Source organism: Globicephala melas, chromosome 11 (genome assembly GCF_963455315.2).
Source record: "Globicephala melas chromosome 11, mGloMel1.2, whole genome shotgun sequence".
Classification (NCBI taxonomy): Eukaryota; Metazoa; Chordata; class Mammalia; order Artiodactyla; family Delphinidae; genus Globicephala; species Globicephala melas.
The window spans coordinates 79,055,594-79,068,156 of NC_083324.2; the positions used below are offsets into that span (position 1 = coordinate 79,055,594).

A 12,563-nucleotide genomic window follows, 5' to 3' on the forward strand; every position below is an offset into this window, starting at 1 on the left:
TATAATCTAGAAGGAAAGCCATGCACTGTGATAGGAGACATGGGATGAGGATGGGATGGAGTATGGAAATCATGGGTTCTCCTTTGGATGTTTCAGGTTTCATGTGCCTTCCGGACCCAATTTCGTGAAAAAAGAACTGACATCTGCAGCTTGCACTTCCTCACTACCTACTCACTTTTCCCCTGTTGAATAGGGTGTATTGTTGTCAGAAATGTCTTTCTTTCATACCCACTGCTTCTTAACCCTTTGAAATGCGCTTCCATTCCCAACTCTACTGAAATTGTTCTTTCAAACAGTACGCAATGACCAAAAGTTACCAGGAGCCAAAATCAATGGCATTTTCACAGTACACTGCCTCTCTGAACCCTCTCATGTGCCCTAAGTATCTATATCTGGATTTCTTTTCCCTTCTCTGAGAATTTCCCTTGAAAAAATCTCGTCCACTCCAAACTCAGACGTCATTTGTAACCAGATGCTTCTTTGCTACAGACCGAATGTTTGTGTTTTCCCAAAATTCATCTGTTGAAGCCTAATCCCCAATGTGATGATGGGGCATTTGGGAGATGATTAGGTCTTGAAGGTAGGCCCTCATGGATGGTATTAGTGCCCTTATAAAAGAGACTCCAGAGAGCTCTCTTGCTCCTTCCACCATGTGAAGACATAGCTAGAAGAAGGCTGTCTATGAACCAGAAGGAGCTCTCACCAGACACTGAATCTGCCAGCACCTTAATCTTGGAATTCCCAGCCTCCAGGACTGTGAGAAATTGATTTCTGTTGTTTATAAGACAGCCAGTTTATGGTATTCTGTTACAGCAGCCCAAGTTGACTAAGACATTCTGCAACCTATGTATTTATAGGCAGACATTCTTCTGGTGCTTGTGGAACACGGATGGTTGGACGGATGGTTGCTGGTTCTCTAAACTCAGCAGGTTCCAAACCAAACAGACGAAATGCCACTGAAAACCTGCTTCCCTACCTTTGTAGACAGCACCATTTCCTGGGCGCCCTTATCTGAAAACGTGACGCCCCTTCCACCTCCTTCCTGCCTTTACTTTTAGTGAGCTGTTAAGCCCAGTCAATTCTGCCATCACAATGTCTTTTGAATCTGTAACTTTTTCCCAACTCTTGCTGGAAAAATGACCTCATCTAGGATTATTGCAACAGCTCCCCTTTCCTACCTCTCCCTACCTCAAGTCTCCCTTGACACTGCTGTCAGGTTATCCTCCCTAAACACACTTCTCACAGCCGCTTAACACACCTCTCAATAGCCCTTCAAGATTCCCTATTGTTTACTCACCCGGTTACACGATTTTAATCTGGCCTTCAACCTCTTCCATAATTTGAAATCATCCAGCTTTCTCTGGAACCAAACTGTACTATTCACCATTCCCACTTCAGGTCTTTACCCAGCTGTTCTTCAAATCTAAGACCTCTTACTCCAATCTCTGCCTGTTAGAAACCAAAGTGTTTGCTGCTTGTCATGTGTTTCAGACCACATCTAAGCTTTTGCTCACATCTGCTTCTTCACTTGGCTAAAATGTACCTATCCTTCAAGGCTCAGATCAATTGACCCCTTCACTCCAGCAAGAGGGAATCTCTCTCTATTACGGGTTGGACTAAAGCAGTGGGTTTCTAAACATAGCTCCAGGCATTCCTTGGAGCCATGATTTTTACCCCTGGCTGTACATTATAGTCATCTGGGGAGCATTTAAAAATCCCAAACCCCAGGTCGCATCCTAAACCAATTAAATCACAATCTCTTGGGACTCAGGCGTCAATATTTTTAAAGACATCCCCAGGTGATTCCAAAGGTCGGGATCCCAGCCAAGGTTGGGAATCACAAGCTTAGAGGCACTTTGGGGACCACCGCAGAGAGGAGAGGCCGAAAGGTGTGGCTTCAACTAGAGCAAGTTTCTTTAGGAGAAAGTATCTGGGTCTAAAACATCCCCATTGTTCACTTTATCTGGATTTTTTTCCCATCTCTTCCGGCTGAGATCTTGATGTCCTCACCTTACCTTGTCAGCTACTTGAAGGCAGGAGCCAAATCTGGCTTATCTCTGGTTTTCAGACCCTCACAGATAAAACCTCTTCTATCAATCTTTGAACTCAATTGAATGGAAAGGAATTAAGCAGAGAAAGAAGTGAATGAAAATGACTTCTCCAAGCTCTCATCACCTCACTCAGATTTCTCCCTCGGAGGCGTATTCCAATTCATTTCTCCTCCTACCTTACCTCAACTCCCTCCAAGAGCAAGGATGCCCGTGGCTCTTGTCCTCCTAACAACAGAGCTTCTATCCTCCAGGAGGAGAGTCTTTGGACCCTCTAACAGCTATTGGGAGCTCTGATTCCCCCATGATTCGATTCTGGATCATCACTCTCCTGTTGAACCCTCATTGAAGATTCAGTATCTAGCTTACTGCCTTTCTCTCTGCCATCTACTCTCTACCATTCCTCTCTACCATCTACCTCTGCCATTTCATTATTTTTGGTGGCTTCAATATCCATGTAGATAACCATACAGCACCCTCGTCAGTTCCTTCCCTTCCTCAACTCCAATGATGTTTCCCCCCTCCGCAGCCACTGTCTCCCTGTGTCACGTCTTTGACTTGGTTACCACAAATAATTGCCTCCCCTCCAAAATCTCTTCAGTCTTTTCATGTCACCCCTCCTCCTTCACTCAGTATCCCTGTTCCAAAAATTCTTCAACCCCACCTGGACCTCCCATTCATTGACTCTCTCACTCTTCTTTGCCGCTAGATACCCTCATTTTTTACTTACCTCAATACCTACTGCAGATCCCAAGGTTCAACACTGTAATTGCGTCTCAGGCCTTGCACTGTATTCTTGGTCCCTCTCCCTTCAACACATTTTATCCCTGGTTAAATCCAACTCTGCCTGCACCACACCTGCTCCCAAGAGCTGAATGTGTCTGGGGAAAAAACACACAGTCATACCGACTGGTCTCGCTTCCTTTCCGCCTTCAGTGTGGCCTGCAAGCCTGCATCTTCCCACATTCCTCAAATCTGAGACCACAATTTCATAAGATGACAACCTTTCTTCCTATCTCAGTTAGAAAATAGAAACTATCAGAAAAGAACTTCCTCATGGTCCCACCTCCAAATCTACCAGGCCACCTGCATCTCTATTGAATTCAATGCCTTCCCCTTGTTACTGCAGAGAAGCTGACCTGCTCACTGCCCCCATCCCATCTGTGAGCTGGGATCCCATTCCTTCTCACCTGCACAGAAATGGGACTCTTGAAATTATCCCCTATCTCTCCCACATAATCAGCTTTCCCCTCATTACTGAAACATTCCCATCACCAATATAAACATGCTGCAATAATACAGCTCATCTTTGAGAATAAGGGGGAAAAACTCTTTAAAAATATATATATATATGTATATTTATTTGGCTGTGACAGGTCTTAGTTGCCACATGCGGAATCTTCTTTGCGGCATGCAGGATCTAGTTCCCTGACCAGGGACTGAACCCAGGGCCCCTGCATTGGGAGCATGGAGTCTTAGCCACTGGACCACCAGGGAAGTCCCAAAAACTCTTTTGCTACTCACCTATGTAGTAAAGGCACAATGTTCAGAATAGTGGTTACCTCATGACAGGAGGAGAATTCTTTTGTTTTTCAATTTTTTAATTGAAATATAGTTGATTTTGTGTTAATTTCTGCTGTACAGCAAAATGATTCAGTTATACATATATATATATACATTCTTTTAAAAATATTCTTATCCATTATGGTTTATCATAGAATATTGAATATAGTTCCCTGTGCTATACAGTAGGATCTTGTTGTTTATCCATTCTATATATAATAGTTTGCATCTGCTAACCCCAAATTCCAATCCATCCCTTTCCCACCCGCCCCTCCCCCAGGAGAATCCTGAGTGGAGAGGGATACACAGGGAGCGTCAACAATAGCAGAAAGATTTTATTTCTTAAGCTGCAAGATATCCACTTAATTACTTTGGAACCTATACGTGCCGGGGTTGAGAAACTCTGGTCTAGAACCATTAGCAACATTTAACACAGTTGATCACTCCCTCCTCCTTGAAATGCTTTCTTCACTTCTACTCTTTCTGGATCCAGCTTAAGAAAGTGTCCCCTAGTTCCTTATTTGCTGCTACTTCTCAGTTTTCATTGACTCCTTCAGGCTCCTAAATATTAGAGGGCCTCAGGACTCTGCCCTTGGCCCTTGTCCTCCACCCTAATCCAAGGTCCTGTGCTACCATTGTCCCTTGGCTAGCCCCTTAATTGGATTTTCTGATTAATTGGGTTTCTGCCTTATACAGTCCTTCCTTCAGGAAGAGACCACAGTAATCTTTTAACTTAGCAGATGATATCACTCACCTTGCTCAAACCCTCTGACGGCTCCCGATCACACTTAGAACAAAACCCTTACGTTGGCTCATGAGGCCTACCTGACCTGGCTTCCCCCCACCTCTCTGACTTCATCCCCTCCTACTCTTTCCCTTGCTTACTCTGATTCACCCACTCTGGCCCCCTTGCTGTTCTTCTAGCTGCTATGATTTAGCATAAAAATCTAATTCCTTCCTGCCTCAGGGCCTCTGCGCTTGTGTTTTTCTCACCCTGGACACTCTTCCTTCAGATATCTGCATGCCTGCTCCCTTATGTCATTTATGTCTTTGCACAAATATCACCTCCACAAGGAGACTTTCCCTTGTCATATGATTCAAAACAGCACCATGCACACCTGGGGGCGTTTTCTGTCCATTCCCTTACCCAGCTTCATTGTGTTCATAGCACTTGCTACTTTATTTTTTCCTTTCTGGTGTAGTTATTTATCTAATACCACCTTGTACAAAATTGACATTATATTTTATTGGTTGATTTTTATTGCCTATTATCTTCACTAGAATATAAGCTGCAAGAGATCCAGGGCTTTTTTCCACTGCCTTATTCCCAGAACCTAGCACAGTGCTTGGCACAGAGGAGGCCCTCAGTAAAGATTTGCTGAATGACTGAATAAGTAGCTCATGGAGTTGTGTGAAGAGAAATGAGGTAATATACATAAGACACTTAAAGAAATGTCTGGTATTGTGGTCAGGTGTTGGTAAAGACCAGCTCTTAGAATTAAACATTTCACTGTGGAAAAGGCTGCCTTTCACTACCTCACCCTGCCTGAAACCTCTGCCTATAAGGGAAGCACAAGCAAAATGGTTTGGGAACCGAGAGGGGAGAGGACCTATTTTGACATAAATCCCAGCAGAACTAAAAACCACAGAAACCACCAAAGCTAAACAGAAGGGGAAATGGATTTAGCCTTTGGAAAGCTAGAATTTTTGTCTCTTATGCTGATGCTAAATGGCAGAAAATAAGTGCAGCATATGGTTCCGTGTGGTGAGTATGGAATTCAGGGGAATGTGAGGGTGTAAAAAGTTCCAACCAGCTTGATGCCTGGTGACAGGGCAGCAGGAATGGGTATAGGAGAAGCTGAAATTGACAAGCCAGAGATGAATAGCATGGGTGTAAAGTGGCTTTCCTTTCCTTATATCTCCTGCTTTGTGCTGCTTCCTCCACCTGCAATAAATCCCTTCAATCTCTACATGTCAAAATTATGGCCATCCTCCAAGGCTCAACCCTTTGGAGACCTTTTCAGATCACCCCCAGTTGGAAATAGCTTCCCTTCCACTTATCACTTTTGCCCTTGCATCTGGAGTTTCGTTAACTATAACTCTTTACCCTTGTTAGCCTACTGATGGGGAGTTCTGTATTTATTTCCATGTCTCACTGACTAATCCTGAGTACTCAGTAAGGGTTACTGAATAGATAAGAAAAGAATTATTACCCCCAAACTGGGTTCAGCTCTTGGTGTGTTGAGCCAGAAGACACAACCTAGCCAAGGATAGGTAGAAGAAGGATTTATTACAGCAAGTAAGGAGAACACCAGGAATCTTTCCCAAAGCAGTGTCTTCTCAAACAGCAAAACTGTGGAAGTTTTCAGCTAAGGGTGCATACTCATGAAGGGGCTTGGGCATAGTATGCATACTCTTGAAGGGGCTTGAGCACAGAATTGGGGCAAAGGTCGACAGAGTCCAAGCTTTAGTTTGAAGTCATTAGGGTCAGAAACAGTAGCATCCTTCAGGTGTTAGTTGATCTAGTGGTTGAGCGCTTATGAGGGGTGTTAAATTCTGCAAAACGGCTCAAGAAAGTGCTTCTGGCTAATTCTTATCATTGAAACAGAACTGGGAGTCTTTACAAATGATTTATTATCTTTGCTATTGTTACTTCCTTTTTTTCTTTCTTTCTTTATTTTTGGCTGCGTTGGGTCTTTGTTGCTGTGCGGTAGTTGCAGCGAGCGGGGGCTACTCTTCATTGAGGTGCATGGGCTTCTCCTTGCAGTGGCTTCTCTTGTTGCAGAGCACGGGCTCTAGGCACGCGGGCTTCAGTAGTTGTGGCTCGCAGGCTCCAGAGCGCAGGCTCAGTAGTTGTGGTGCACGGACCTAGTTGCTCCGCGGCATGTGGGATCTTCCTGGACCAGGGCTGGAACCGGTGTCCCCTGCATTGCAGGCGGATTCTTAACCACTGTGCCACTAGGGAAGTCCAAGGATTGTTACTTCTTAAGATCATTAATACTAAGATCTGTTCAAGGGCAAGCACTGTGGCAAGGCTTAGATCACAAAATGGTTTAGGCCTAAAATGGCTTCTCTTATGTTAAAAAGCTATTATCGGGGACTTCCCTGGTGGTGCAGTGGTTGAGAGTCCGCCTGCCAATGAAGGGAACACGGGTTTGATCCCTGGTCCGGGAGGATCCCACATGCGGCGGAGCAGCTGGGCCCGTGCACCACAACTACTGAGCCTGTGCTCTAGAGCCCGCAAGCCACAACTGCTGAGCCCATGCGCCACAGCTGCTGAAGCCTGCGTGCCTAGAGCCTGTGCTCCGCAGCAGGAGAAGCCACCACAATGGGAAAAGCCCGCGCACCACCATGAAGAGTGGCCCCCACTTGCCACAACTGGAGGAAGCCCTCGCGCAGCAACGAAGATGCGACGCAGCCAGAAATAAATAAATTAAAAAAAAAAAAGCTATTATCTGGTTCTTTTCTTCTGGGGATCCCCCCCCCACTCTATCTGCTTACAGAATGTTACTTCACCCATTTAGAAGGCAAGTGTCATATGCTCCGTGTGTGCTGAGACAACATGGAACAACCACCAGCTCACAAATTACCTTGCATCAGCTCCTGAACCTCTCCTTGGGTTCTGCCATCAGATTATATCTTCCTTCCTTCCTTCCCTCCTTCCTTTCTTTCTTTCCGCTGCACCGGCATGCATGTGGGATCTTAGTTCCCTGAACAGGGATCGAACCTGTGCCCCCTGCATTGGGAGCGTGGAGTCTTAACCCCTGGACTGCCAGGGAAGTCCCCAGATTAGATCTATAATGAAGGCAAAACAATGCCTTTATGGGGTAGGGCAAGGAGAGCAGCAGAATATGGCCAGATCCTCTGAGATCCCATGTTCTCTAGACAGGCTTGGGGATATAATCCTCCAGGCTTATTTCTCTTCTTTTTTGTTGATTCCTTGGTGACTATCTCCAGAGAACTGAGCTGTAGAATACTAGGACTCAGGGGCAGGGAACTGGGAGAGAGCAATCTGTGAGAGTCAGTCAATATTCATGCAGTTAACACTTTAGGGGTACAGCCTATGCTATTTCCCATTCCTGAGTTTTCACATCTTGGCCCCTTCCTAGACCTGTGTTTCTCAAGCTGAGACCCAGGGGAATCTACAGATCCATGAATGTCATCTCTGGGGACTTTTCAGTCCTCTTATAAAACTTAACTTTTGTGTTTTCATTTTAATGGGTCATCTTTTTATTGTTTGTTCGTTTTGTTTTATTTATTTATTTATTCGGCTGTGCCAGGTCTTAGTTGTGGCACTCAGGATCTTTGTTGCAACGTGTGGGATCTTTTAGTTGCGGCATGTGGAGTCTTTAGTTGCGGCATGTGGAGTCTTTAGTTGTGGCATGTGAGATCTACTTCCCTGACCAAAGATCAAACCCGGGCCCCCTGCATTGTGGGCGTGGAGTCTTAGTAGCCACTGGACCACAAGGGAAGCCCCTGGGTCATCTTTTTAAAAATAAAAATATTTCCATTCTAGATGATTTGGATTACTGTCTTCCCCCCGCCCCCCTTTCCCCCCACACCGCATAGCACGCTTAGCACCACACAGTCATGTGGGATCTTAGTTCCCCAGCCAGGGATAAAACCCACGCCCCCTGCATTGAAAGCATGGGGTCTTAACCACCAGGGAAGTCCCTGGATTACTGTTTTTAGGGGTTTGGTGCCTATGTTTGTTTTTATATATAGTCACAGATGGTGACAAGGGGTTACCTAAGGAGATAAAGTTGACCATTTAATTCAGCGTTTCTCAGTATGGGGTCTATTGGTGTGTTTTCAGAGGTTCAGTTCTAACTCATTCTTTAGATGGCAGCAAAAATGTCTCATCCTCAAGGGATATTCCCTCATCCTTCATTCACTCTCATAGCATCTCATGCTTCTTCATACCACTGTAATTACTTATTCTCCATGGCCAAACTATAAGTTCCACGAGAGCAGGGACTGTCTCTGTCTCATTCATCTATGTATCCCCAGTTCCTAACATCCTGCCTGGAACATAGCAGGTGCTCAATAAATATTTGTTGAATGAATGAATGAAGAAGGAGATAAAACACAAAAGAAGTAGAGGCAAGGTCCTTGCCTCTTCAGTTCAGTTGGAACTGAAACATACACACACAAAAGAGTAAGAGACATTACAAAGCAATACGTTTGTAACAGAGTACAGTTTCTTTTCATTGAGAGAAGCTAATCTTTGAAGGGTCATTGGAGTGGACCTCTCAGTTAAGGCACACATAATACAAATTAGCAATCTTTGTCCAGGGATTAGGATGTAATCAAATCTTTTGCGACTCATTCTAGACTATCTGCCTTTCCCAGAAATCCCTGAAATGCAACAGGGAAAAGTGAGGGAGAAAAGGTAGATTAATTTTCAATAGGAATATAAGGATTCCAAGAATCAGAGTATTTAGCCTTAGTTGCAGTGGACTAAGGTTACTAGAGTACAGAACTAGAAATAAAACTTGAGAAAAAAAAGTCTAAGTTAGTGATCTGAGATGCAACACAAGACGGAGAGGACTGTTTTGACACAAGTCTGTGGCTAATGATGAAATTACCTCCCCTCCTGGCTGTCCTGGCATGGTCCTTGTAGTCTGGGGCACAATGGCCGGGTGTTAGAGAGCAAACTGAAGAGGGAGCCAAAGTGAGGATGGAGAGTGGGATTCTCCTTCCCTGAAGAGCTGTGGTAGCCCAGCCTGTGCAGGGAGCTGGATGAGCAAGCCTGAATCACAAAGGGGACATACATGTTTTATTAGGAAGAGGAGGACAAATTTTCCACGGGTCGCCCAGTGGAGCAGGTTATACCAGTTATAGGTACAAAATATATGACAAACTAAAGGGGCACAGACCAAAGGGTGAAGAGAATGGGATGAGGTTATTCTAGAATCATACTATGCAAACTGTGGTCCATGGCCAGCCTCAGCAGCAGCCAAGAGCTTGTTAGAAATGCAGAATTGGGGCTTCCCTGGTAGCGCAGTAGTTGAGAATCCGCCTGCCTGTGCAGGGGACACGGGTTCGATCCCTGGTCCGGGAAGATCCCACATGCCCGGCGCGGCTGGGCCCGTGCGCCACAACTACTGAGCCTGTGCTCTGGAACCCGTGGACCACAACTACTGAGCCTGCGTGCAGCAACTGCTGAAGCCCGCGTGCCTGGAGCTCGTGCTCCGCAACGAGAGAAGCCACCGCAATGAGAAACCCACGCACCGCGGCCAAGAGTGGCCTCCACTCGCCACAGCTAGAGAGGGCCCGCGTGCAGCAGCGAAGACCCAACACAGCCAAAAATAAATAAATAAAATAAATTAAAAAAAAAAAAAAAAGAAATGCAGAATTGCAGGGCCCACCTTAGACCCCCTAATTCAGAACCTGCAATTTAACAAGTTCCCCAGATAGTGTGTAGGCACATCAAAGTTTGAAAAGCACTGTCTAAGATTTCTTGAGGAAGAAGAGCTTGAAAGGCATTAATGAATATGGGGTGAAAGGTAAGGCAAGCTTCAGGTGGTCCCCTAAGGGAATAGGGCCAGTTGGGGAGAAAGGTTTTATTTTGAAGCACCCTGGATTGAATGGGCGAAGAAGCAGGCGGGTTGACTCTGGCTGGGAGCCCCGAATGCAGGAACAAGGAGAATAGCACAGGTGGGCCTGAGGTCGCCAGATATAAGGACTGGTCGCTGCCATGTGACACCAGCTCCACCACTCCCCGCTATATTCTCATTCGCCCCAATCTCCCATTCCAGGCCTTCTCTGGATTTTCACTCTCAGTAGCCTGGCCAGCCGTACCTCGCCTAGTTAGGTTTGATTTGGCCTAGCTCGGTTGCTAAGGCCTGGAGCTTCCCGGTTACGGGGGTGTGGCGAGTGAGCGTGTGGGGGAAATGACGTCACGCCCAAAAGGCGGGCTAACCTGACTTCTCCCTCCTCCCGATTGGCTGCCAGGATTTTAACTAGATTCGCTGTCTCGCGGGCTCCAGGGTTAGCCGTCAGTGTCTCTGTCCAGCTGTCCCCTGCCCACCCACCACCACCCCCGACCGTCCTCTCCGCCTGGGGCAAGACTCCGAGGACAGTACCTCAGTAGCACTTAGCTTCGGAAAGAGAGGTGATTTGAAGGGTCCGGCTGTTGCCGCCAGGCGAGGCGCTTCGACCGCCCAGGTACTTTTTGACTCGATCGGTGTCCGTAGTTGGGACGGCTACCCAAGCCGCAGGGAATTGTGGAACTTATAGTTCTGGGTTAGTTCGGGGTTGGAACGGAGGCTCGAGCCGAGAACGGAATCTAAATAAGATTCCTGCCAATGACATTATTTTTATTTATTTTTTAAATCAGGTGCGGACCTGAACCTGGTCCATCCCTTTCTGACCAAAACTATTTACCCACATTGGAAAGGACCAGGCACCTAAATGGAGACGCCACCAGTCAATCCAGTGGGAGAGAAGGACACCTCTCAACCGCAGCAACAATGGGAAAAGAACCTTGATTTAACTACTCAGATTAGGCAGCAGCCCCGAGACCCTCCTACTGAAATCCTTGAGCTCAGAGTGAGCCCAGATTCAGACAGCCAAATTCTAGAGAATCCTCAAGAAACTGAAAAACTGGCCGCTGGACTTGAAGGAGACTCTGAGTCTCATGGATCAGCCAGTGAGGTGCCAGAGCCCCTTCAAGCCTCTGATCTCTGGTACTGTCCGGATGGGAGCTTTGTCAAGAAGATCATAATCCGTGGCCATGGCTTGGACAAACCCAAGCTGGGCTCCCGCTGCTGGGTACAGGCTTTTGGATTTACTTTGGGGTCAGGGCTGCCAGAGGGCTGGACAGAGGTAACTATGGGGTTAGGCCCATGGAGGGAAGAAACCTGGGGGGAGCTCATAGAGAAATGCCTGGAGTCCATGTGTCAAGGCGAGCAGGCAGAGCTTCAGCTCCCTGGGTGCTCTGGACCTCCTGTCAGGCTCACACTGGGCTCCTTCACCAAGGGCCGGGACTCCTGGGAACTGGAGGCCACTGAGAAGGAGGCCCTGGCCAGGGAAGAACGTGCAAGAGGCACAGAATTATTCCGAGCTGGGAACCCTGAATCGGCTGCCCGATGCTATGGACGGGCTCTTCGGCTGCTGCTGACTTTACCCCCACCTGGCTCTCCGGAACGAACTGTCCTTCATGCCAACCTGGCTGCCTGTCAGTTGCTGCTAGGGCAGCCCCATTTGGCAGCCCAGAGCTGTGACCGGGTTCTGGAACGGGAGCCTGGCCATTTAAAGGCCTTGTACCGAAGGGGGGTTGCCCAGGCTGCTCTTGGGAACCTGGAAAAAGCAACTGCTGACCTCAAGAAGGTGCTGGCGGTAGACCCAAAAAACCGGGCAGCCCAGGAGGAGCTGGGAAAGGTGATCATTCAGGGAAAGAAACAGGATGCAGGGCTGGCTCAGGGACTGCGCAAGATGTTTGGCTGATTAAAAGTTAAAACCTTAAAAGAAACAGGAACCTGTGAAGCGTGGTCTATGCTGTGAGATTTGGGGGGTGGGGGTGGCCCAGAGGGAGGGTTTCACCCATATCCCACTCTCAGCTTTTGCCTTCCTAGGGGAGGTAGCAGTGGTCTCAGTGTCCCCCTTTACCCTTTTACCATTAAAAAGCCATATGGTCACGTGTGCTATGTTTTGGGGGGCTTATCCATCTCCGAAGATGAATAGAAGCCGTCTACACTTCTAAATTCAGGACACGCTGTGGGGGGGGGTGGACAGCGAAACTTCAAAACCTGGTAGCTCCATTTCCTAGGCGCTTTCTGGCTGCGTCCTGTTTGGCGCATGCGCAAATTTCACTGCCCGATGCTGCGGAGGTGCTAGCCTCCTGCCGCACTCCCATTGGCCCGGCCTGTACAGCCTCCTCTTCTATTGACTCACGTGCTCAGTGCCCAGGTCTCTTACTGGTCAGTAGAGCTTCCGGGCCGCCCCCTT

At 47.2% G+C, this 12,563-nt stretch overlaps 1 protein-coding gene across 1 annotated transcript; it reads left to right on the forward strand.

The window, feature by feature from the left end:
* The first annotated feature begins 10,641 nt into the window (after positions 1 to 10,641).
* FKBPL (FKBP prolyl isomerase like) lies at positions 10,642 to 12,062 on the forward strand. Its single transcript, XM_030850625.2, has 2 exons — positions 10,642 to 10,781; positions 10,954 to 12,062. The coding sequence occupies exon 2, from the start codon at positions 11,028 to 11,030 to the stop codon at positions 12,060 to 12,062; it is 1,035 nt and encodes a 344-aa protein (XP_030706485.2). The 5' UTR covers positions 10,642 to 10,781; positions 10,954 to 11,027.
* The last annotated feature ends 501 nt before the right edge of the window (positions 12,063 to 12,563 follow it).

Bases quoted from the DNA above. Each gene is read 5' to 3' on its own strand.
- FKBPL (XM_030850625.2), top strand. From the start codon at position 11,028: ATGGAGACGCCACCAGTCAATCCAGTGGGAGAGAAGGACACCTCTCAA.